This window comes from Atheta coriaria, unplaced genomic scaffold, assembly GCF_025399875.1.
Source record: "Atheta coriaria isolate IRGN ID8LTWV9N9 unplaced genomic scaffold, Caltech_Dcor_3.1 hic_scaffold_3_pilon, whole genome shotgun sequence".
Taxonomy (NCBI): domain Eukaryota; kingdom Metazoa; phylum Arthropoda; class Insecta; order Coleoptera; family Staphylinidae; genus Dalotia; species Dalotia coriaria.
The window spans coordinates 1,556,121-1,584,073 of record NW_027045445.1 but is presented as its reverse complement, the minus strand read 5'-3'; the positions used below and the strand labels follow the sequence as shown (position 1 = coordinate 1,584,073).

At 34.6% G+C, this 27,953-nt stretch overlaps 2 protein-coding genes across 5 annotated transcripts in view; one reads left to right on the top strand and one right to left on the bottom strand.

Moving 5' to 3' along the window:
• Positions 1-27,953, bottom strand: part of LOC135803635 (uncharacterized) — a 72,504-nt gene that overhangs the window by 42,210 nt on the left and 2,341 nt on the right. The gene's annotated exons all lie outside the window — the stretch shown is intronic.
• Positions 174-27,734, top strand: LOC135789852 (uncharacterized). 4 transcript variants are annotated; one of them, XM_065299911.1, is made up of 5 exons: positions 174-305; positions 16,662-16,835; positions 21,656-21,772; positions 24,353-24,555; positions 25,523-27,734. In XM_065299911.1, exons 3-5 carry the CDS (start codon positions 21,691-21,693, stop codon positions 26,360-26,362), a joined length of 1,125 nt encoding a protein of 374 aa, XP_065155983.1. In that variant the 5' UTR covers positions 174-305; positions 16,662-16,835; positions 21,656-21,690; the 3' UTR covers positions 26,363-27,734. The 4 variants fall into 4 exon arrangements, with proteins under 4 accessions (XP_065155983.1, XP_065155981.1, XP_065155982.1 ...); XM_065299909.1 differs by having other exon boundaries at positions 25,520-27,734; XM_065299910.1 differs by having other exon boundaries at positions 16,662-16,848; positions 25,520-27,734.

The window sequence follows — 27,953 nt, the reverse complement described above, 5'->3', positions numbered from 1 at the left end:
ATACAACAAAATAATTAACTAAAAATTTATTTGACTATAAAATGTAAATATTAATCTCACTAGAAATATATATTTAATAATATAAATAAATAAAAAGTGAAAATATCAAAATTTTAAAGAGTCGATTTAAACTTTCATAGAAAGTCAAAATATTTCTATTAAAAAACTGAAACTTTGTTGTGAATTAAACTGAACTGAAACTAAACTAAACTCAGCTAAAGTTACAAGTGTAAGTAAACACGTGAGTGCGAATATTATGTGCGAAATTATTTGTGGTTTCGGTTGCTAAAACTTTCAACATTAAGGTAAGTTACAGCAACATTTTCAATACGCAAACAAAGATGATGTAAAGGTGTGAAAAAATCAAAGCAAACATCAAGCAACTTTTAAATATTATAAGTAGTTCTTAAAAGCTTCAAGTCAAATCAAAAAATTATTATAAACAAAATAAATTTATCATATGTTACATACATACGTGTACATGAAACACTAATTAATTGCCACTTAATTTCTTGTTGGCTGCTCTCTGGAGACAATTAAAATAGAGTAAAAGTTTTTACTATAATTTTACTTGTTTCCCTAATGAATTAATTTTAAAATTTAAACGTTCAGGGAGTACTTAGATGTCTCACCCGCATTTATTGAATAAATTACATTATTTACATCAATTACGTGAATTAATTTAGGATTGAGGTCGCATGTAGTTGAAAACTAAGCACAAACCACAAAAGCACAAGTGTAATTAAATTAATTAAATATTTACATTGTTTGCTATGTTTAATGCCATTTGCGTTACTAATTGTCATTAGTCAGTCATTCAACCACTTACTCCAACATTTTGTATTCGGTAAATAACGTTTCATAGAGGCAATTAATTGTTTAACTATAAATAACATTAAATTACAATTAACCACTCAGTATAAACAATCCCAGTTTGTTATTTTTACTGAAATTATAGATTAAAGCATAATATTATCCGTATAGCAAAAAATACACTATGAAAATTGATTAAAATACGCACTTATGATAATGGAATAAAGTGGCTTAGAACAATTGAAAATGCATTATCCGTAACTTTTGTGTTAGGATTATTTATTTAAGTCTGCGCCATTATTTTTCGATTATCACGCATCAATTTAATGACACACGTATTTCATGAATAATAAATCAGAAAAAAGTGACCTAAATCCAAAGTACTTTTTAAAGTTTTCTGTCACGTGACATAAAATGTGGGATATGTCAGAGGGGATGTGTTAAATATTGGCAGCGGTAACTAGTCCCAAGGTTATTGCTAGTCATTCGGTCAGCTGGCTGCTCTGGTCGCAGTAAATTATTGTTGCGTCGCGATTTAAAAGCATCATAAATCTCATGCGCCATGTCACACCACACCACCACCACTAAAGTGTGGTAAATGTAGAGATCTACATGTATTCCCTACATGAGAAATCATTTGCTGCATGCTCGTTATTAAGTTTTCAAAACATTTTTGTCTAAACCCAAAATTAAAATAATTTAATAAATTAGCAATTCAAATACGCATCTACAAATCTAAAACCAACCCTTAAAAGCTATATAATACTAAAATCCACATTGTATTAAGACTTCTTAAACTTTATTTGCGTCAAAAACTTTTCATTTTGCAGAATTCTTAGAAAACTTCTTCGCTTGTTTTCATTTGTCATTATTTGTCGTTTGTTTTTGAACAATTCCAACAGTTTACATGTAGATTTAGTTGATGCAGTTTATTCGGATTATACAAATCAACTGTTTTTGCAGTTATCGCGCGTTTGTGTACAAACACTGAATGCAATATAGGCACGCATTGTTTCGTATAAATTGTGTTGGTGTGTGGCATGTGGAATATTATGCAAATGCTATGCGGACATTAAAATGATAAACTGAATCCGACGCAGAGCCACGCCAGAGTCACTGGATTGTATTCCAGGAGAATCGCATGGTGTACAAGGCAAAATGGGACCGAATACGTATTCAAATCCAAGGGAAGAGATTTGGGCGAAGACAAAACCTAAATCTAAACGCATTTAGACGGCATTGAATGATAAATAATGTAAAAATACTAACAAGTAGTATAAGCGGATTCTAAACCTAGTATTGCAGCGCCATCTAGTTGCATTTTCCCATGTGGAAGTTTTTTGATAAAACTTTATGTAAATATGCGGTATAAATATTTGCATTCATATGAAAAAGCAAGATGAAGACATTTGCGTCAAGTCGGTCGACAATGGCGTTACGTGCGCAAACTTTATAAAACGCTAAATGTTTGTTCGGCGTTGTTGGCCACAGCTTCTTCAATAGACTTTTTCATTCTGCGGAGAATGAAAGAATAGAAGACAAAGCGGATGAAAACTCAAAAAACTTAAAAACTCAACGAGTTTTTAATGCACAGCACGAAATATAAGCAAAAAAGTAAACACTTTTAGACACTTCTATATTATATAATATAATAATCGATGAAAAGTGACAAACAAGAAGTCGGGTAAGAAGGGGACCAAAATGCAATTTAAAGTCATTTTGTTAGGATTATAACTTTATGAAGAAAAAAATTATACAGTGTGTTGAGAGTGATGCTTGTTTTTCAACAAAACTATATCATATCCGACATGAAGATCATTGGATACGGGTAGTTAAATATGCAAAGCAGGTTTCAGGCAACTTGCAGCAAAACGTCCAAAGCTAGATACTAGATACTGGAAGCACAATGTTTATGTCAAAGGTAGATGTCGCACTCACCATTACCTCTACATCCCAACAACCACTGATGTTACCGGCGCTCTGGTTTTGATAGTGTCGAAGCAGATGCTACCATGCATGTAAAATGAAGACTTCAGAGTCTGTTCCGACTGTGCGCATAATAGTATCGAGATCATATCGTGGAGTAAAGTTGCAATTTGCCAAACGACCAGCGACCAACAACCAAACTAGTAACAAGCGGAAAGCGGAAGCATGCAAACTAGAAAGTGGTCGTGGCCGTGGTCGTGATAGCCATGAAATGCGGACAAATAATGGCCGTCAACCCCACGTTCACCGACTATAAATGAATGCATTAGTGCACACATTGCTGAATTCGAATTATATTGAACACCAAATATAAAAGCATGTAATATAAAAACATCAGTATAATATTACCCAATTACAAATACGCATTACATCCGTGTTTATGATATCCGTGTCAGGTGGTGAAAGCTCTATGTTGGCTCATAACATATAAATGTTTTATTGCATCATTCACTATATTATAGACTATAACATTACTTCCCTATTATGATATCATATCATATGATATTATAACATCTCATTTCTAATGTTAAAACAGTAAAAAATACTAATGATTATCTATAATATAAAAATGAATCACAAAATTTGTTAGTAAGCGCATAACTCAAAAACGCCTACAACAATTGAGCCAATTCTTTTTTAATGCTTGTTAAAGTCCAAGGATGGTTTTACGGCGAGAAAAATTCGAATATTAGCCGGGAAAACCGTAATGACAGCCCTTTTTCTATAGGATAAAAGTTGCCATTGAGATTCAATCATAGATATAGTTAAATAGTTGAATCCGAGATGGCGCGCAGAAGTGTATCATTAGCAATTATTTCTATAATTAATTTCTTTAAAATAAAATTGCGAAACTATTGATAGAATTGTCACATACTATGTCTAGAACAAGAGAGTAAAAACAAATTATATTTTTATTAAACACTACCGGAATGAAGTCGCAGACAAAAGCTAGTTATCTAATAAAATAGCCTATTTAATAAAAAAATATCCACAAATATTTTTTCTTCCGGTTGAAATCGATTGGAACTAAGGAATTGAGTTTGTGTGTAGCTTCGCATGATGTATTGACCTTTTTAAATAATTCAATTCGTTTCTAAAGTCGCATCGATCATTTTTCCGGTTATTTCGTTTACTTTAATTCCAATACACATGCAACCAGCTCGACTATGACAACAAAATGTACTAGCGTAGGTATAAAAAAGCAGAGTAATATCAGGAACATTTTATGTATACGACAGTGTTAAATTACCCCGAGAATAATTAAAAACCATGGCGGCGATATGACCGCTACAGACTAATTTTAGCTGTGTAATATAAATTTTTTAGATTAGATTAGAATTGAGGTTATGTTGATTAATGCCTAGTCATTTGTTATAATTTTTAATGGCAAAGTTTTTACTTTTTTTGTTCGTTTACCTAGAATTTAGTAAATAAATTATAAAATCATTAAAAGTTGTTGTTGACGGAGTTTTTAATCGTTACTTTCTGTCATTAAGTAAAACACTGAAAGCAAACTTTTCGATATGAACTAACTTTGTTAGTTTGTTTTTCTTTGCTTGCTTTACTTTAGCTATCTTAGTTTTGCAATATATTTTTTAAGTTTCCTTTATTCGTTAAGTGTGTTTCTTTTTAGTTATCCCCGCTTGATCAATTCGTGGCGCTTGTCCGCAATTTCCCCGGTGCGAACTTTTCCACTTAAGCTCGTTGCCCGCAACCGCGGCGTTGCTTTCTAGCGAATTTCCCGCATTCCCGATGCGTTGCCACTTCGTTACGACGGACCACAATCCAACAAAAAGTAACGTTGCAATGTTACAACGCACGGACGAGTAAATTCATAGACTCATAGAAAATTTTACAAAAACAGTGCAGCTTGTGCAATATTCTAAAAGAAATGAACTTGTTTCAGTTTGTGTTGGAAATTTAATTTCATTTTATGAGCAAAAAATGCAAAAACCTTAAAAATGCACACCACTTAAAGAAAATTAAAGAAATACATTTAGTTTTGTGAAATAATAATAAAACCAAAACATTTACCCAAAGAAGTGTTAATGGTCCAAAGAATTTTCAAGATTTTCAACCTAAAATGGAGAAGGCTTCTAAAACCTTGTAAAGACGCCTGAAATGTGAAGATGTCATTACCACGAATGATTGTAAGACTAACAAAACCCCTAAAGCCCGCAAACTGCTACCGTTGAGGTAGTTGCACGTAAGAGGTGCTTCACTTTCAGCAAAACCCCCAATAAAGCAAAAGCCGTCTTCTTTTACGTGAGGATAATAACTGCAAGTACCGCAAAAACATAAAACAAAAAGGACTCTCTACCAAAAAACTTTCTAGTTAACACGTTCGTATCTAAGAACAAATTACTTTGAATCTCTTCCAAGATAAATTTAACTTTTAATTAAATTGAGTCACACTTGTTCGAAATGTTTTACATTTTCAGATACACGAGATACGCGTAATTCGAATGCAAATGCAAACAAACAGTGCGAATGAACTCCGCATTCCTTGAGTTAACGAGCACAATGTTTACGGACATCAATAGCTGAAGCAAGCTGATCCAACGTACAGGAATTAAAAGTATCCGGGTGGAATGTAAACAAACACAGGTAGTAGGCTACCAAACTAGCAAACTGGTAATCGAAGTGTGAAATTGTTTCTAAAAATGTTTTTGGAATAAAAACAAACGTGTTTTGAGTATTCAAAAGCTTAAATAGTGAAATCTAAGACTAGATATATATTTTACATAAAAGTAAAATTGTTCCTTATGCTAAAAACTTCAAGAAAGTGTAGAAAAACTCAAAAGAAGTCTTTACTCGAGAAACATCTGAATGAATGACGATATTAAAAAAATATTTGAATTCTTGAAGTCTTGTAATACAAGAAAATCACCCAAATAAGCAAACAAAAGTAAAATTCCTCACTTCAAATGTTAAACGTCTTCGTTCGCTTCTGCTTTTCATCCTTTCGCACATTCTGTACCATTGAGTTGACACAATAAGTCTCCGCTTGTAAATCTTACAACTTTTGTAATTTCTCTGATGTGCTCGTAATTCTCGCATGTCTCGCACGCCTACGCCAACAAGCTACGTTTTGTCTCAATCAAAAAGACAACAATACACAAACCATGCAATTTCTATATCCATACTAGGTGTTTTAATTAATTAACTTGTTCATTTTGTTCCATTAAATTTAGTCTTTCAAGTAGTGTTAAAGCCTTATTTCCAGAGAAGATTCTGAAAGCGACCAAACACTTCTCCAACAAAGTTATAGAACTTGAGACGCGTGTTGCAAACTTCAAGACATTTTGATTAGGAACACATCGAATTACATACCGAGTGTGTTAATAACTCTATTCATAAGTAAAGTAACTTATATCAGCTGGGTTAAGATAAAGTGTGTAACGCGAGAAGTTATGTTGTAAAGTGTAAAGCAAACTAAGAAATTTATACTTGAGTTGACTGATGCCACAAGAGTGGAGCAGCCACGAGCTCATCGAGGGAATTGTCTGGAAGTCGTGTTGTAATGTTGTCAAGTTGTCACCTCACCACCAGTCCTGTCTTGTGTTGTCTTCTCTTCGATGCAAAACTCAAAGGGGCACTTGACCCAATTTATTGCAAGACATCCAAGACATTCAAGACGTCAGATATCTTTACTTGCACCGGTTTAAGACATCGATAATGGTCTCATATTACTTTAGTAAATATATACAGCGTGTTCATGTATAAAAATTACTAGCTTTTGCTTGCGACTTCGTCTCGGCAGTGTTTAATAAAAATGTAATTTGTTTTTACTCTCTTGTTCTAGACATAGTCTGTGTCAATTCTATCAATAAGATTTGCAATTTTATTTTAAAGAAATTAATTATATAAAGAATTGCTAATAATGCACTTCAGCGCGCCATCTCGGATTCAACTATTTAACTATAACTATTATTGAATCTTAATGCCAACTTTTATCCTATAGAAAAAAGCTGTTTATAGGGTTTTCCCGGCAATTATTTGAATTTATCTCGCCGTAAAAACCATCCTTGGACTATAACGAACATTTTAAAAAAGAATTGGCCAAATTGGTCTAGGCGTTGATGAGTTATGCGCTTACCAACACATTTTGCGATTCTTTTTTAAATAATAGATTAGTTTTTTTTATTTAATGGTATAATAGAATAAAATTAAATTTTCAAAGATTAGAAGCGTGAAGGCGTTATAACGTTTCATTTTAATAATCCGCTGCAACCACACCGCTGGGTAGATATTTCCCAAAGGAATGCACTGCAAGCAGGAACTCGGGACGAAGTGGAGAATGTCGCGCTTTATTCAGTGCAGTGCTACACAACTAACCGCCACTCGCCCCCTCAACGCGCATTAAACTAATAGTAATATTCAAGCACGCATGCCGCAGGAATTCACGCTGTTCACCAACAAGACGACAAAGGAGTTCTTCATCGGATTAAAACGCAATGCAGCGCGACGTTATACTTCCCGCGAATATTCTCCCCTCGGGAGAAGGAATTTCATGCTTTGGGAATTCATAGTTTCGAAAGTAAACATTTTATTTCAAATTCTTTAAGCGTAAAAACTCGTTTTATTGTAAAAGAACGCTTCAAACGCTGTTTAAGCATTCTTGATCGCATAAGAGAAGAGTATCCATGCATTTACCATTAAAACCGCTTTTTCCGCTTCTTTTCTTTAACTTCAACCTTACATTTCTCCACACTCAGCCGCCGCCGCTGGTTTTTACTGCGGACGGTTTAACTTTATGTGCGTCTCCGTTCTTATATCGGTCGTAACGAGCAAATCTAAAATCGCCACAACCCGCAATCCTCAGCAAACGCTGCAATCGTACTGTAGTCTCGAGAAAAATCTCAGAATCATCACAGAAAAAGCGGATATAAAACAGAAAAAAAAATTACACGTACCTAAATCAGTAATGAAAGAAATGGATGAGATGAAAGCAGCAGTTTCTCGTGATGATACTCTTTTCCAAGAAGAAGAAGAGAAAAAATCGCTGAGCGGAAAACAAAAACAAAAAGGCAAACAAAAGTCGCAAAAGTAATGAAAAGCATGGGAAAACCCAGAAAGTCCTGCCGAAATAAAAAATACAGCAAAAAAGAAAACATAAGTTAATCAAAGACTAGTAGATAACTGCGATTTAGGACAATAATTAATAATTAATTTTTATACAATAAGATAACTGTTCCAATTTTCGTTTTTTATTATTTGCTTTCCATTTATCTGTCGAGCAATCAATACGCCTTTGTTTACTACCGATCAATCTTTAACCCATACTGCACTTTACTCGAGAAGTCAGAAAGCTTTGACTTTATCAAAGCAATTTACGATAAAATAAATTACAAAAGTGGTACATATGGTACACAAATTACAATAACAAATTACACATAACAATAAAAACTTGCGTGTGTATAAAGCAATCCATCATTATTTTAACATAAAAAAACTTTAATTTTGTATAATTGTACACTAGTGCCATCTATCGTGATTATTTATTAACTTTCTCATAAAACACCGTGTATAATGACCTCTAGTATTATTCTCCTAATGTTACTTAACATTTATTAAAACTTTCCACGACTGACTTGCTAAATATCAAGACGTCGTATCAAGATTTCACTTTTCGCCCTTACCACACATTGTTCTCAACTCGCTGCGCATAACTTAATTAATTTTGAAAACTTTCCGCACGTTTTGTTTATTCGCCGTTGGATTTCCGCTTTCCACAGTTGGATATTAAACATTCAACCACGTATCATATTGAAAAAGTTTACTAACAATCACACGAATGTGAAACCAAAACAAATTGATAACTATACAATGATAGATGGCGTTGTGATTCATTAAATCCGAAATGGATGGAATATAGTTAGCTTAAAAGTAGCTATACAAAGTTAATTGAAGCAGTGTTGTGTATCGGAGTAAACGACGCGCCTCGAAAGCCTAAAAAGCTCTAATGGACGAACGGGGTAATTAATTCCTCGTTTGGCGACGACGTCACGTCCATTAAAACGGACATAGCGAGCGCCGGCACTCGCCGCACGTATAACGAGCTTCAAAGCGCGTTATTTCTACTCAATTGCCAGCCCAAAATGCTAGTCACGACATGGAGATACTTTTTTTATTGCGATTTTTGCATGTTCTGTCGATTTACTTGCCAATGTTTACCAAATCCAATAAAGCTCCGTTTGATTACAAATCCATCAAAGCTTGCACAACGCATTTTCCAATTATTATACATTTTACGTCACCAATTACAATTCCATAACGTATATATTAACTTTTTATTATTTTTTTTTTCTGAAAATTACTGTTTTAATTTATTTCAGCGGCACTTTAATTTAGAGTGGGTTGAAACACGTCGGTATTTTCTAGCACTTGTGTGTGTATTGTGCTATGTTGGGTCTGGCGCGAGTGGATTAAACAATAAAATGCATTTTAATAAAGATTAATTTGCGCTCGAGCACGTTTCATCTTTTTACCGCCGTTCTATGTACATGTAAATGTAATATTCATTAAATATTAAGACATACCGCCACACTTTATATTTATTTCTTTTTTCTAATTTACTTCTCCAACTTTATGCGCTACCGCCCGCAGTTTATAGTGTTTTAATGTCGAATCGCGCGTTATGATATTAAACATGGCGAGTGAAATGTCAGCGACATCACAAGCGAGCAGGAATAAAACAGCGCATTATATTAAAATTTATCAAATGCATGTTGTGTTGTCACGTCAGCGTCGTAAAATTATATTAAACCTAAATATCTTCACTAAACATCAAAATAGGCCGCGTAATAGGGGCAGTTATTTAGTTTTAGTTTAATTATGAAATTGTTAAGAATGTAATGTCGGTGAAATCGTAATTGCATAGCGTAACTAATGGTATAATACGCGTAGGGAGCTGTTTTTATTTAAATTTACGAGTAAATTTAAGGTTGATTTTTATGCGCACATAAAACGACACATTACTCTTTTCCGTGTGGGAATGAGCCAATGTTGCCACATCACGGAGTGTTTTTCTAAATTTCCTCTCGTTTGCATTTTTTCCCTGTTGTTTTGTGATGTGTTTGGCGTGGAGCATTCAAAGTGCTCGTAATTCGATCGTTATGTAAAATTGGTTTGCATTTGTTATTACCCTGGTGATATTTGGCATCGCTTTCGACAAATCACGCCAAATTCATTCAGTTTAATCTGAATTACTTCACATTTATCAATTTAAATCTTGTTAAAAACAATGTTTGGCTAAGAAAATACTATATTTTATACACAGCAAAAATATAGTTGATATTTAGGTCAAAATTCACCCATTGAATGTGATAAATATGTCAATATTTTCAATTCAAAATATTTGGCACTGAATATAAATTTTTTACCGTTTCTTTCATCAAAACATTAAAATTTACATGATAAATCACACTTTTGGCAAATGTTATGTTTGGCACTTGAACATGTGTCCAAATAACAAATATTTTCACCAAGTGTTCCAATTGGCTGCAATTAGAACGCGCAAATTGCAAACGTTAAGTGAAATATGATACTTTGCATAATTTACGCACATAATTACATCCTGGTTATATAATAAACTATTTTACTACAACTGATGTAGTTTAATTTTGAGCAACGAAGTAATAAAATGATTGATGATCAAATGTGGACAAGGACCATAATCACAACGATGATTATCGTGATTGTCGCGTAATAATCGACGCCGAAAATAATTAATGAACGCTCTATGCAAGAGGTTTGCGTCAATATTTCAAATAAATTAATTAACAACCCTCCGGACGTTGGCAAACTTGAAACACATGCGGAAAATAAATGAAAACGTTGATGAAATATGAATTGCACTCGATAACACTTCAAAATAATTGTATTTATTGCTACAACTTCCAAGCGCTTTAAAATTAAATACCTACAAACTTTCCTGGGATGTAATTAATCAAATTTCGTGTTAAACATAAGAAATTAACCTGATTACAACTTTCAGTTATCAAAGTAAAGTAATTTTTCCGTCGTAGTCGTTATATCTTAAACCTAATCAGCGTTATTATTTTTTTCTTTTCGGTCTCCTTGTAGCAGGTTTTTCATCATTTTATTTTTGAGAGATTGTAGGTGCTGTGCGCACCGTGTCGCCAATTCTTATTATCGCAAAGAATTCAATTACGTTAAACGCACGACGTCGACGACTAGAAGGAAAAACCTTGAAATTCGTGCAAATCGTGGGAATCCACGCGCGTATTACGAAAATCTCACCGAAAGCCGAAAAGCGACGGCGGGGAAAATACGAGTATCACGAAATATAAGAACATGAGAAGCAATGAGTAACGGAAGTACGTAATGCGAACGCAAAGGAAAACCTGAGAAAAACGGGATAAGACCAGAAAAACCTTAACAAACCCAGCTAAACCAAAATCCACCAAATCTCAACACAAATAAATTTCAAAATATAAAAGTGTACAAAATTAAAATAATAAAATAAAATATATATAAAGGTTTACTTTTGTTTGGTTTTCCTTTCAGTAAAATTTTCCAGTTGAACGGTTAAAGTCAAATGTTAAACTGAAAATATCCTGTGATTTATGACCAAAAGTAAAGGTACACGCAGAGCAAAGTAAACCGGATGTAAAATATTAGACTGTAAATTTGAGGCATTCACAAATTTTTTAATAAATTTAAATATTTAAAACGCTCGGTATAAACATTACCATCGGAAATATTTCGAAGTATTAAGGAAGGACCAGTCGGCAAAGAAAAACCTGGATAAGAAAGGTATTATTTCACGTTGGATTTAAATCCGATTTCAAAATTGAATGTGAAATGGAAGAAGCGACGAAATAAAAAAAATCGTCAAATATCGTAAACGAGAGACATTCGATATCAATCATTTTTATTCCAAATCAGAAAAACGCGTGAAAATGATGATAAGTTTATAATATTTGACTTAAAATTAACTTCATATAATTATTCTATTTATTTCAAGGTTCAATTACGAATTAAATTCCAACACTTTGCAATTTCGTACAATTTCGTTGGCGAAATCTTGAGTTTCCCATTTATTCGCTAAATATAAATCCTTTTGATGTGCGCTTGTTATTTCGTTATTTGCACGGCTCGTCAGTGCAATTTCAGTGAACGTAAACGTAAATTCTAACGCAAAATTCAACAAAGTTGAAAATTTTGGTTTTATGTTTATTTTAAATTATACATTTTACGTCAAAATATTACCAATTATTTTGTAATTTATTACCGAAAATATTAAGTATTAGCTTTTGCCCGCGACTTCGTCCCGGTAGGGTTTAATAAAAATGTAATTCGTTTTTACTCTCTTGATCTAGACATAGTATGTGCCAATTCAATCAATAAGATTCGCCATTTTATTATAAAGAAATTAATTATATAAAGAATTGCTAATAATGCACTTCAGCGCGCCATCTCGGATTCAACTATTTAACTATAACTATGATTGAATCTCAATGCTATCTTTTATCCTACCGAAAAGGACTGTCTTTAGGGTTTTCCCGGTAATTATTCGAATTTGTCTCGCCGTAAAAACCATCCTTGGACTATAACAAACATTTAAAAAACAAGAATTGGTCAAATTGGTCCAGGCGTTGTTGAGTTATACGCTTACCAACAGATTTTGCGATTCATTTGTGTATTATACATATTAATTTTTATACAAAATACTGAGTTATTTTTAGTTTTACTGTTTAATTTCGTGATTGTTCATAATCATGATAATATTGTTTAGCTTGTGACGGTCATGATGTTCATGATAGCAATGGTTCGCGTGCTGAATAGATTTCGGCGATTTCCACGCAGAGATACGCGTTAAATTGTGGCAAAGAGCAAAAAGCCGAACAATCGATGTTCACGCACGATCGCCTTCAATGGCGGCGGCCGACGGCTATCACAAAACTGTACAAAACCAATCCAAACGGAAAATCATCAAAAATCGATGCAAAAAACAGCAAACAAAGCAAATTTTTATTTATGTTGCTACATATTCACTTTTCGATTTGAATTTTTATTGCCGCTTTAAATCTGTAGTGTTGAATGCGCCTACCACTAACAGGAAGTCAAATTAAATACATTTTAATTTCCCCATGCGGGTTTATTTACCAAAACAGATTGTTTACAAAACTAAATTGGAATAAATATTTCGGTGTATATCTTGTGTCGAAAACAAATGTTGTAATATAACTATTATGCAAATACTTTATCATAACATTAGTTCTGCTAGTGTTTCTGTCGTGTTTTTATTTTTTTAGTATTTCATGAATTCATCTCCCTAGAGCTTTTCATACATTTTCGAAGTTCGTGTACCTACTCGAAACATATATGTTGGCACATCGCATGTGTTACTACCCGGCATGCTCGCATTAAATGTGCTCACGAAACTGAATGTTTTATAACTATAGTCGCACCGTATCTACAAATGTATCATTTTTATTTCTATCTCATTTTTTTCTTTTTCTCTTCTTTTTCTTCTTGTACTCGTATTCTTCCAGTATATACTCGTATACTGCGGGTATTATTGTAGTCTTAACTATGTGTCATGTTCTCATGTGTACTTTGTATGTATATAGCTACTTTCCATGTACTTTACGAAGAGTTTACTAATGTGCAATTGTGCAAATGGTTTGTTTGCTCGCGCACACTCATATTCACACTCGTAACCATATTCAGCAGACAGTTAACATAAGATAAGTGTTAATATATTGCATATTTTATATCAAGTATCACAAAAAGTGATTTTTCAGTAAATTTTCACCCTTAAAACTGAAAATTAAAAAATAAAAGTTTTGAACTTTTTTTGTTAAAACTTTATTTCGTGTATATCTGTTATTTGTGCGCGAATGGCTTATCGATTGATTGATCACACTCGATTTTTCATTATTACGTTTTCTGCTTTTACTAAACTCTCCTCTTGCATTTATCTACATTTGTTACAAATACGTGCCACACTCACACCTATAAAGCACACTGCGCACAGTAGATAAATGGAAAATCAACCGAAAGCCCCGAAGGAAAAACACCCACATCAGGCGCAACGAGCGTCACAACAAACAGCTACCTGAATAAATACACTGTGACGTAGGTACTTTCTGTACATTAGATACAACACTATCATTACACTGGTCATTTCGAACTATTTTCAGGCGTAGTTTTCGTTTACAAACGTTATTGATAACGTCACAAAAAATAACGCACAAAAAACTATTAACATGTACGCGTAAGTGCGGAGATATAGACAAAACACAAAAAACATGAACCGAGACAGAAGCCAAACAGAAAATTGAACAAACAACATTACAAATGATATTTTATTCCATTGTTGTATTTTTCAATTTCGAGCGTTTCGATTTTCTTTCTAGACAATATTTCAATTCGGACTTTTGATTTCTGTGTTCTATTTACAACGGAAAAAATAGTAATACTACATCTATAATATAAAAATGAATCGCAAAATCTGTTGGTAAGCGTATAACTCAACAACGCATAGACCAATTTGGCCAATTCTTTTTTTAAATGTTCGTTAAAGTCCCAGGATGGTTTTAGACGAGAAAAATTCGAATAATTACCGGGAAAACCCTAAAACAGCCCTTTCCTATAGAATAAAAGTTGGCATTGAGATTCTATCATATTAAGTGCATTATTAGCAATTCTTCATATAATTAATTTCTTTAAAATAAAATTGCGAATCTTATTGATAGAATTGACACATACTACTCTTTTATTAAACACCACCAGGACGAAGTCGCGGGTAAAAGCTTGTACTATATAAAACATAAATTATTCAGTCCAGTGAATTCATTCAAAACTACAATAGATTCATTTAAAGAATTGAAAGGGTTAGAAAAAGCGATAAAATCTTCAAATTAAAGTGGAAAAAGATGTTTTGCATTTTCTGAATGTATTTTCTCCCTAACTCTTTCCGTTCTTCTGTATATTTTATTTTTTCAACACTCTCCCAATGGATTTTATTCGTTCCTTTTTGCATTACAAAAACGACTCTTCTATAGATGATTTTACATTATACCACATCGTATATTGAAATATTCCAACACATGGGAACTATCACTGCTTTCCATGGACAATTTACCGTACAGTCAAAAAAACCAAAAATCACGATCTGAATGAACGAAACGAGGCGAACGCACTGTAACCCGGCGCACGAATGAAGTGAATAAACTGTACCGACGGAATTTTCCACGTTTTTCCACGAATTCCCATGATTTCAACATTCGACACTCCGCACATGACTATATTAAACATTAAATCTACACACGAAAAAATCTACTCGACGGAATGAAAGATTTCCACCAAGTAAAAAATTTGATGCAAAACTTCAACTTTTAGTTGAGTTCAATTTCAATTTCAAGTATACTACGAGTATTGAATGATAAAAAATGGTACTTGGGTGCAGATTCTGTATTCAACTGCAGATTTTCATCGCGGATAATTTCAGCAATTGAGTCGTAAACCCAGGAGAGCAGGACGAAAAAAATAAAACGGAAAATTTTATTTCGTTGAGTGCTCACAGCAGTGACAATTGAAGACAATGTATGTTGAATACATTCTAGTGGTAATAAAAAGTAACTACTACAAAATCCTAACAAAAAAAGAGAAGAGAAATTACTTATTAAATGCAAATTATTAGTTTAAAAGTTTCCGCACAAAGTTTTCAACCATTAAGTAAATTAAACTCGTTGAAATACTTGAATGATTTTAATTTAATTTTCTGCATCCTTTCAAATACTTTCGATGCATTCAGATATAATTTCAGCGGGCGGAGAGAATCATTTTTTACAAGTCTAGAACAATTTGTTTTAATTGAAACCTTCTAACTAATATTTCATCGAATGGTAGTAATCCATCTAATTCGAACGAAATAGAAGAATTCGTTTTCTGCTCAACTAGTACTTGATTTTTTTGTTTTGTGCTAGATTGTGAATCGTAGATGTGAGATTGATTGATAGGCGCGATTGATATACGACTTCAGAGATATAATCATGGTCTGAGAAGTAAAAACCATCGTCTAAATCTAGTGTCTAGACTAGAATCAAATACATTCATTTATTTTTATAGTTTCTGCATGAATAAAACATCAAAAGCGTTAGAAATTGATTCAAATCATTGAAATTTGTTTTGCTCACAAATTGTTTTAAAATTCGGGCGGATATCGAGTGTAATAACAAATTGATTGTTATTACAGTTGGATAGTGGGTAGTTATATTCATTACGTAGTATCGAATTGTGTTTTACGTATTTTATGAAACGTATTGGCGCAATCGACGTTTCGATATCGAGCTTCCCGGCTGATTGTTGAATAATTGAACACGCGGCCAGTTCATGACACTTCGTATCGAAATAACGGAAATATACACTCACACTGGACCATGTACTATAAAATTGAAATAACTATTTTCAGGAATTCGATTAATAAAAATCGTTTCATTACAACTATCCATTACAGAAAAAAAATTTAAAATTTAAAGCTGTATTGTGCCGGAAATAATTTTTTCCCTTTTTTTGTTTTACGAGTGGAACACTAAAAATAGTCAATAGAAAAATCATCCATCAAACTGTCAATTCCGTGCGCTTTCTATCAAATACACGTTTGAATTAGAATCGTATTTACTAAGAGTCAGCAAACGTTGCAAGTCAGTTCGGTATAATTAAATTTTCGAATAACTAACGCATCTAATCTGTTGTTTCTAGCTTACTTGATTGTAATATGTATAATATAATAGGAAATAATTAATATTTAATTTTTGCTTGATATTGATTAGTGTAAATGATTGAAGAGGAATAATTAATTTGCTTTGTGTCGTGATGTGTTGCAGGTCGCACGCTGGGGGGCCCGAATCCGGAGCCAGAGTACGCCCGGAGCCGCGCCCGGTCCACCGACGGCCCGCAGCGACCGCCGCCACCATCGGCGGCGCGGCCACGAGCCAACACCGCCGCCGCCGCCGGTGCCGCTACTCCGCGCCCCCTCTTCGACGGATATGTGCACGCCGGTATACCGATCATGTAAATCCTCCTTTGCACCTTAATCTGTACATGCCAGCACACTCACACCACACACGCCACTCACACATACTCCATCTAGTGTAAAGTAGCTCATAAGTAGGCAACACATTCTACACTTAAATTATATTATTATAAAAAGTAATAATAACTAAAAGGGTAGTGATAAAATTACTAATAGAGGCAATAATGAGATGATTTAGAAGACGATTAAGGATAGTAAAAGCCGATAAAGGACAATAAAGGACAATGGGCGCAATAATACGCCAGTGTTAATCCCTTTACGAGTAATGCGCACAAACAGAATTATGCCGGTCGGCTTACTGGTGTCAATGCCAGCATGTCACCAATGTCAACACTTTCAAGCGAAAAATCGCAAATCACAAGCGAATAATACAAATATGAAAGAAGTAAGTTAATCCTGCGGGTTTGAAATTCAATTATTATATTTCTCAGCGTTTATAAGACTTCAGTTTATGTAAGTATAATAATTTTATCAATTCCACAACATTATATCACAATAAAAAAATAAATAATAAAAATTTTAATGAAACGTGAGTAAAAAACAATTTTTTATTTTATTTTTTAAATAAAAATTTAAAAGTGTAAAAGTGAAATTAATAAAATAACCGGAAAGTAACAAATCAATAAGTCGCTATGCAATGATGTGGCGGTGAATAATACATTATTACACGTACTTTTACTCGTCCTGTTTATGCCGCCGCCGGTCGACGAACGTAGGAGCGTTGAGACGGCGCGCAACGACACACTTCGATCATAAATAATTAAACGTTCCGCGAAACGACGCAACGAACCGTAGAACAAAGTTGCAATTCAGCCGGCGCCTCCACCAACGTTTGCCAATTGTCAGCGCAGAGTACACACAACGCTCATAACTGAATAAATTTAGAACTGTGATGGTCGATTTCCCGCGTAAACTTTTAGAAAGTCAATAAATTTATACAAATAAATATCATGTTTCTGAATCTCTATTAATTATAATAATAAATAGTGCGGTTAAAAAATAAAAAATCAAGATACACTAAACAAAATGAGAGCAACTAAAACAAATGATGAAAAGTGTGCCATTCATTTTCGTTATTTTTCGTTATTTGTCTAGTTCTTTTTTATCCCACAAGCCTCGAGCGTGCGGGCATGCGAACGTTTTCTTTTCCTTTCAAGAAGAGCTAAAAAAACTTAACCCTCTGAAGAACCGCAGCATCTCCCATCAGATTCCTACTAGAAAGGTAGTGGAACGAAATGATGGAAAGTGGAATAAAGTGCTTTTTTAGTATGAGGCTAAATTTGCGTGATAGCGCTACAGAACGGCCTTGGAACATGGAAGTAATGAAGTACTTACCACTTACTTTACCGCAGTGCATAAGACTAAGTAAATAGTGGTTTACAAAATCAAATTTTCACAAAATAAAATTCTAAAAGCACAAAAATAATACCTTTATTTCCCGAACTACCAAACCACAAGTATATGTAATAATTTATTACCAATTTCCGATTTCCGGCTACAGCCGAACGATAGCAATCGATCTTTAGTTTCCGAAATGGTGGAGGCGCCGGTCAAAAAGTTCATTTTAGTCCCTCTCTTGTTCTATCCTATTATAATCTTACACCTACGAGTAGATGATAGTAGGTATCTATTTTTTATGTTGTGCGTGATCGTCCTAAATAAAAAGCGTATCTTAAGCCTACTCAGAAAAAAATATGAGTAGGGCGCTCCGCACGTCAGACACATTCATGGAACCACGTTCCTTTCTTGCGGTTATCCGTCTCATCCTTGTAGCGAGCTATCTTCAAAGCAAGTTCAAAGTTGAGTGATAAATATGTTTGAATATCAAGATAATATATTGCAGGCACAATATCCGGGAAGAAATATTGACAGCTTAATAAAAGATAATAAATATTCCTTAATATCGCAATAAATTTATTACTTTGCAGTAATTCTAAAAAGGTTTCCGAAAGATATCAAATTTTAATATCATGGATATTTATTTTGACAGGTATATTGAGATTTATTTCGGTGGAAAATAAATCGAAAATGCTATAGGTATGAAGGAACTATGTTTTGTTAGTGAAATCTTGATCGTACATTGTCCTTCGGATATAATTAAAGTTAATAACGAGCGAGCGCTGGTGTTAATAGGACAACTTTGTAATTTCATTACGATAACTAACATGAGAAATTAGTTTGTAATTGTGTTTAAGACACAAGAAGATAAGTGCAAGTAAAATAGGAAATTGTTTAGCAATTTATTTATTTTTTGAAATTAGTGATTGTTTAATGCACTAAACTTATAATTAACTAGGTTTTGCCCGCGACTTCGTCCCGGTAGTGTTTAATAAAAATGTAATTCGTTTTTACTCTCTTATTCTAAACTTAGTATGTGCCATTTCTATCAATAAGCGTCGCAATTTTATTTGAAAGAAATTAATTATATAAAGAATTGCTAATAATGCACTTCAGCGCGCCATCTCGGATTCAACTATTTAACTATAACTATGATTGAATCTCAATACCAACTTTTATCCCATAGAAAAAGTCTGTCTTTAGGGGTTTCTCGGCAATTATTCGAATTTTTCGTGCCGTAAAAACCAGCCTTAGACTTTAACGAACATTTAAAAAAAGAATTGGCCAAATTGGTCCAGGCGTTGTTGAGTTATGCGTTTACCAACAGATTTTGCAATTTATTTTTATATTATAGATTGTTTTCTGATTTTTTTCTTTGAATTTATCATTTTTATTATATAAAACTTGGAAAAAAATCGATAAAAATTTAATTTAAATATAATTAGCGGCTCTCGTGTTAGGCTATGGTGAAAAGTTTGCTGAAAAGTAAAAGTAGATTTACTTCATTAGCATACTTTGCTTGTTATCAACGTCCTTTCAACTCTTTTCACTGCTTTCCAACTCTTGAACCCCTTTAAAAATGTTTCACCAATTATTATTCCTCAGACACTTTCTAACTTTCAAAAAATGATAAATCTATTTACTGCATAATTAATAAATGTTGATTTGTCACGTTCCGCTGGCACTTCATTCCTGAACTTTTTAATCAAATCCTTACAACATTAGATAACAGATTTAATTATCAAGAATAAAGCTGACTTATTCTCACTTCTATGCTTTACGTTAATTATTTTCGCTTTTCATGAAATATTTCTGGACTTTTGTATGAAAGAAAAAATAAAGATTATGAAAGCCATTCCTGATTGTCGCGTCCTTCGTGCGTCGCGTGTCTTTTGCGCCTCTCGTGACTGGCGTGCCTGTCGCAATTTGTTTAGTCTCTCAAATACCCAAAAATCACTAAAAACAGAAAGCTAGAGTTGTGAAAAATACGAGCGACGATGTTCACTCCGCACATTCTTCAGACTTTTCACACTGATGACTGTCTTTTTATCCGCCTTTTTTTCTTTTCATCTGTTTCGTCATTTTACATTTTTCTTATCTTATTTATCCTGTTCAGAACTTGATTTTTTCTTGGACTCGAGGCTAAGAAGTCAGAAATGAGTGCCTCGGCTTTAGTAGCTTGTTCAGTATCATTAGTCTGCGCTGATTTGATAAGAAAGTAACTCGAAGAAGATGAAAGCAGAATACAAAACGTAAAAATGAAACAACACAGCGCGAACTAACCTTGTTAAAAGTACAGCGTCTTTAAAATATTCCCAACATTTTTACGCGCGTGTTTCTAACTCGCCTAATTCGTATGTTTACCAACTCGTAAAAAGTTTAATTTATGCGCGAAACTTTAAATCTCACCTGAGAGGATTTAACGTGTCTGATTTCATGGATGTGAAATAATCGTCAAGGAAAATAAAGAGTCCGCCAGGCGGAAACGTCACCGGAAACGGAAGAGTGCGCCATTGTCGCATCGCGTCACCGTAGCACGCGGTCGATGTCAACGTCGCGGTTTGCGGATGTATAATTCCGGCGCGCGCCCGAAGAATTACGTTGAATTATGCACCGCGTCGCAGAATGGGCCAAAAACAGGACGAAGCGGGGTGTGAGATAGAATGCGCCAGGACGACGTCCACATCAACTATTCCACGCTTGACGCATTTTCTCCGCGTTTGCAGTAAAATATTAAAACGTGGCTCGTAAATAAAATAAAATAAAAAAATCTAAAAAAAAAACAGTTAATAAAAATTGTTTTTGGCACTATTCTTATCCATCGTATAAATAACATATGATTTTATTGCAATGCGCACTGCGTAATATTTTTTCCAGATATCAAATTTAATAAAACCTAATAAAATTCGACACGTTGTGAATCGCATAAAACGCAAGCAGACAAATCGAATATAAGCCAATAAAAAAGGTTATGCGTGCGTGTCTTCGACCCTCAAACAAAAAGCAAGCAAGCAAAAGAAGAAAAAAAAGGTGTAAATTCAAAGAATTGTGTGCGTTGTGCATTGAACCAAAAAGTGTGAATTGTGCGTCAACACTTTTACCCTTAACTCAAAAAACAACCTCTATGCTAAGGGTTGCCTTTATCTGCATCCCTCATCCGATATATGGCATCCTGATCACGTCAAACATTACAATAAAGATAAAAGTTACCCAAAGTCTAAAAAAAGCATATCAAATGAAATACACACACATAGTATTGTTTTTTTCTTTAAAATAAAAATTTAAATGTAACCCTAATCATTAAATAATGTAATTTTTTTATTTTTGCATTTCTGTGACCTTGTTTTGACCTCTGTGAATTGTGTAAGTTATATTGGGCAATATTGGCCTAAAATCTTTCACTCATTGAATCATTGGATTACATCGTGGTGTTGTTTGTTGTTTCAGAGTGGGAGGTGGGCCACGGCGGCTCCTCCACCGGCATGGAGGTGGAAGTCCGTGAGGAGATCCTGCCCGCGGACTCCACCGCACTACTGGCCAACAATACATCGCATGCGATGTCCGGTAAGCTCCTGACAGCCCCACCCTAACCACAATCCTAGGTACTTTGGTAAACAGCTTGACAGTAAACCAATAAGTACCAATAGAGACTAACAACAATCAAACAACAAATTGTATTCTATGAAACATTTCCTACACTTTTATGGCTCTAAACAAGCTGAGGAAACAAAAAACAAAAATAAAACAATAATTGCGCACCGGTCTAGAATATCAAGTTCAAAACTCTGCTGAAGTATATAAATGTTTACGATGTCCTCGAGGAAAGCCTGCAGATTCTGCAGTTTTTCGAATTGCAACACTTTTCCGTCTGCACTTCCGCATTTCCTGTTTGCACAACTCAATCATAGCTATATTATATTTCCCGTTGCAGTTTTTAGTATTCTTTTGAATTCAACTACACAATACTGCAATATGACAACCAATCAATTTCAGTTGTTGTCTAAATTTAAACTTACAAATATTTATTATTGGTAGAATGAACAGGAAGAGTGTGACACAAGTACATCTTATCTTTTTCTTCATCCGAAATTTTACTCGAGCGAAAAATATAAGAACAACCAGGATGCTATCTGCTATCGTAAGGCAATGGGAGGCAATCACAATCTAGGTCAACGGGACGCCTTCACAAGTCTTCCAAGTCTTCCACTTCCTGCTTCTGCTATTCTCCATCTTATTTCCACCTTGATATAACACATCCTTCCTAGATCACTCTATTACTCCTTCTGTGCGCTTGTTCTTCTTTGTCGTACTGATCCTGCGCCATACACTCGTATTTTATGGCTCTTTTACCGTCGCACGATGAATTGCCTTGCATTTATACAGAGTGTTTTATTTTATTTTAATTTCCGTTTATTTTAATACAAATAATGTAAAATATTTAAACACATTGTATATTCATGTGTATAAGTCTCATTTGCGCTTTTCTGGACGTGCTGATAAATTTTAACTTTGAACTTTCAACAACTGCATCTTGAGATATTGCAGTCGGATGCAGTTTTCTTTATATTGAGAATTTTCACGCTCAACAAATTGGATTGGCGTGACTTATCAAGCATCATCTTAATTGCGCCGGCATTTACTCAAGCGGATTTATTTCGAGATACTGTATATTATTATTTGATTTCAATTATAGCGATTACAATGTGAACAATGCACAATAGTAGATATGAAAGGTTTTCGCTACAAATTGAATCCTGAGATTACGAAAACTTCAACAAAGTCTAAGACATGTTCGAGAACCTGCTGGAACATTCTATGACGAGTTTTGCAATTGTCCAAGTCTCATCTCGCGGAAACATGGATAATTTGCTGGAAGCCGAAAGCAAAGTTTACTTTTGATGGATAGAACGAGAAATGCACGAAGACTCGTCGACGAGGATGCAGTTTGTCCCGAAACTATCCAAAGGAACATCGTGAATTCCAAGAAAAGAAAAGAATTGCAAACACCAGCGTAATTGAAACAGAACAATTTAAATTACGACAGCGTTAAACTGTTCGTAAACTTACAAAAGCACCACTCATATAGACTGAAAACATTAACATCAACTGATAAGAATAATTACTTTACTACTAACTTTACATTATTTTAATTTTTATAGTTATGACTTTTAGTTCCGGTTTTTATTTCCGCTTCACGTTTATTACCTATACCTACAATGTTTGTTGTTGTGAAATTATTCGCTTGGTGACATTCATCGTCCGAATTAGACAACACATCACCCCTTGCTGCGTCCGCCATTCATGATCGTGAATTTACTTCCGGCCATCCTGTCCCGTCCCGTCGGCGTCCGAAAGCGGTGGATGATTAACGAACCGCGCCGGCTCGCTGGCAAATTGGAATTAAAATCCCGCACGATCCTAACTCACACCACCACCATCACAACCCTATTCTATCCAGTTCAACTGGAGAAGGGTGGTGGATGGTGGGTAAGCAGTGGACGGTTAAAACTCGTTATTGGATTTCGGCTTTCCGTTTTCTCTGTCTAAAATCTACATTGTGTTAATGCAATTTTCCATTAAAAAAATAAAAAATAAAAAATTTAACTAAAAATGCCAGCAATATTTCTTCCTAAATTCATATAAATTCCAGTAGGGAATTTTTTAACTCAATGAATATTTTTTTACACACTGTATATATGCTAGCAGAAAATAAGCTGTCATAGCTTTAATTACACACGAAATTGAAGATGGCGATGGTGATGATGACAACGTGGTCGGTCACTTATCATCACAACCTAACAAACACATTCGGACTGCACTAAATTAGACGATTTAGATAATATAAATCTCAGTGTTTGTTTCCACTTTCCATCCCATTGTTTATTTCGTCCGGCCGTAATTGTAACCCGAGATTAAATCGAATTGCACGCGAATTGTTTACTCTTATCCGGCGGGTCCCCTCGTTGACCATTCAATTCCAAATACGACCCGATTTAGATTTTCACTTTTAATACGAAAATTAACATTCTCATCACGTTTCCATGGGTAAAATTTCCAGCAATCTAAACCTATTCAAACTTGACCCTTTGTTAATTTGAAAAATAAAAGAATATATGTTATTTTTGTAATTTTTTGTATTTCCAGATGGGCCAGTGGTGATTGTACGTGCCGAAGAGGTGTTGCTCGTGGTCCTGGTATTAATCCTGTGGGTCGCCGCCATTGCGCTCTTCATCAATCGTTGGGGCAAGATTCGAATGCTGGAGCCGTATCAACCAAAGTTCCAGAGCCAAAACCATCGACCGTCCTGTCCACTAGCGCCGTTATCACCGCCTCATATCACTCCTCAGGTAATTATTACGTTTTAAATTCAGGAATACTTGAAAAAATAAATTTAAGAAATTAAATTCAAGTACATTTAATTATTTAAAGTAGTAGGTATTTATTACTCTGAAAATATCCTGCACCCTTGAGGATTATTTTTAAAACCGGTATTTTTATTTTTATTCTCTGCGGCGTCGATTGGTCACGATTTTACCTATCGATTTCTCGATTAAACAAATGTAGTAAGAAGTTTATGTCCTGGTTGGGAGTGACCACAACACAATTATGAGCACGCCGGCACCACGTCGATATTTTTAATTTATGTAAATTCGTGTCTGCGGAGCGTTTAAATATTGAGCCGCTTGGCTGTTTCCTAGACACGTGTCGTCGATTTAATGGATTAGGGTTGAAAAAACGTCATGATGCCATATTTAACGCAAGGTTTTTAGAATATTATTAAAAAATAAACACAAACCTGATTACGAGTATTTAACGTGTTTCATGCATTCAAAATCCTATTCACTTTAATCATTCATCTTTCTAGAAACTTACTCTGCATTCACGCACACGTAGACCCGACTTTTGTGGCTTTAAACTTTGTTGATGGTCGTAATTTGCTTGATTATAGTCTCCTGAGTTGCTTTGACTCTGCTCTGTTCAACTTTCCAGCCTCGCAATCTGCAAAATAGGCAAACACTCCGTAAACCGCTTGACCTCACCGCCGCGTCACCGAGAAATTACACCGCCAATTGTCGGAAGTTGCGCAAACAACTCGGTGCACTGAGCGAGAGATAAACGCGTTTTAATTTCGCTCCGGGGACGTGCTGCGACGTGCAAATTAACTTTTCACAATGCTAGGGAGACAAACAAAACAATAACAACCACGCCATCTAACGGCCATAAATATAACTTCGAGTAGTGCAGAGAGAGTTGAATCGAGTTTAAAACGCTTTTCAAATAATTCTAATCACGTTCTCAACTTTGTTTCAGCAGAGGATGTCCTTCTCGAAATACAACGTGAATTGCTTCGGTGATTATTCCGGACTACCGTCGCCGAACTCAATGCGCCGCCCGCGACTCAACTCCGTCTTCGTGGGCAGTTCAACAATGGCGTTCATGAATCCACCACGACGCGTCAAGAGCGCCATCGATATTCAACACCTTGTACTAACATCAGATCGTACGCCTGCCTACCGCTCCATGCTGCCGATGATCAGCTATCGTGAGCGTAAGCCCTCCATCACCGTCGACCGCCCGTATTGCCACTCGTCCACCATCTCAACCGCCTCCAAGCATCACCATCGCCCATCACTGGCATCCGATCGGCCTCTACTGTCGCACTATCAACAATTTCGCACGCGACGATCATCGTGCGCCGTTGATACGCGCCATCGGAACTTTATCAGTTTCGACCAACCGAGGCGCAAAGCGTCCATGGCTATCGAGCGGCCATCTTGCAGTTATCAGGGTCCGATGATCAGCTTCGAATCTTCCACACCAGGCGGCAGCATTGATCATCCCAGCGTGGTAGTCAACCGCCCGAAATACAGTCGTAGTTTTGAACAACCAACAGATTTCAAAACACTACCGCCCCCTAGAATGGCGGCAAGTTTAGATGTCAATGCAGCGAGTTTCGATCGACGTACGTCTATCCCCGAAGAAGATGTCGAAGTAGAAGCTATCGAAAGCGCTGAGATGAGTGAGATGACCAGTGCGCTTGCGCAGAAGAATCAAGAGATTCGTAAAAGTTCATCTGTCATTGTAATGTTCGACGAGGCTGACGTCACCGCCAATGCGCCGCTGCTCGAACGACTGAAAAGCTCCGACGTGTGATAATTACTGACGGCTTTTGTTTTCCCCCGCCATTTTGTCCAACATATAGTAACAAGTTCATATCGAAACGAGTATATATCACCTAACCTAACATTTGATATTTCACGATATGAGAAACAGGTAAATTTATCACGATTTCAAGATGGCGCGTGTGAAGTAGTGTACACGGTTTTGTATACACAATAACAACAACAAATGTTTATCATAGATATAAATATAATCTTGATGATTTCTCCATTAGAAACAAGGTTTGCGTCGTGAATCATCCACTTTTATATCACTGATACACTTAGAGGTTAACTGTTGATGATTCAATGGCAATTCGGCGAACCTTTCGATTGCAACGGTGCTTTATATGTAAATAATCGTCGTGAAATATGAATAACATTAGTTCTTGTTTTACATTCAGAGTTTATTACAGAGTAATAGATGGCGCCAGTGTTGCGTCTTGACTGTAGTTAACATAACCTATCGTATCAACCATTTAAAAAACTTGTTATGTTAAATTAAGAGTATAAATCACTTCGTATCACATCGAAAACCACTACACTTAAATTACAGGGCCATATTGAATAAATACTCAAATTTAAACATAAAAATTTTCACTTTGATTATTGTTAGATTTACAGAGCTGGTTAATATTTTCAAAGTAAGTGTGATTTTACTATTATTTTACTATTTTGTATTGATTGTATAGCTCATATTTATGCAATGTAGGCAACCCAAATAACACATTAGCACAGCGTATACTAATGAATTTAATATTTTACGTTCACATTTCACCAAAATAACAAAATAGGTTTTTTAAAACCAGAACTGTTGTTTGGTGTATGATATGTTGCCTATAGTCTAGATTTTTTAATTTAATTTTTTAAATAGATAGAGTATTATGTTCCGCAAATTCCATCCGAGTCGTACAACAAAAAACATAAAACGAAACTAACATATACATAACCATTACTAACCAACAAGCCAACTTCTCCTATAAACAAATATCTAAAACTATGAATAATACGCATATATAAACCTAACCTAAACAAGCAAATACTATATATTTCGAGTTAGATCCTAGCAGATGAGATAATTTTTTACTCGTAAATCTTACAACTAAACCTATAACTCAATAAAAATAAATAATAACTTGTAGAGTGTTGAAAAGTTGAAACTTGTGAAACAATTATATGAATATCTTGAAAAAACAAATAACAATATCTATATATGTACTACACTACATATGAAAAATTATAGTATTGTGATATATTTATAAAACTCCATTAATACAGGCAGTTTTAATGATTAACAATAAATTATTATTGTCAATAATTAACACCCTGTGCATACAATTACCAAATACCAATTACCAACTTGTATAGGACCAAAACAAAACTTTACTAAATATTAATAAACATATTACTAACAAATTAATAATAAAAATAAGAAATATTCTAGAAAAAATTGTTTGATGATTTGAATTTTATTAATATACAGTTTGTTTATTGTAAAATTAATGTAAAACATTGTATGTACGATGAAAAGCTTTAAATTGCTTTAAATTTAAATAAATGTTTTCCTATTATACATATAGTATATT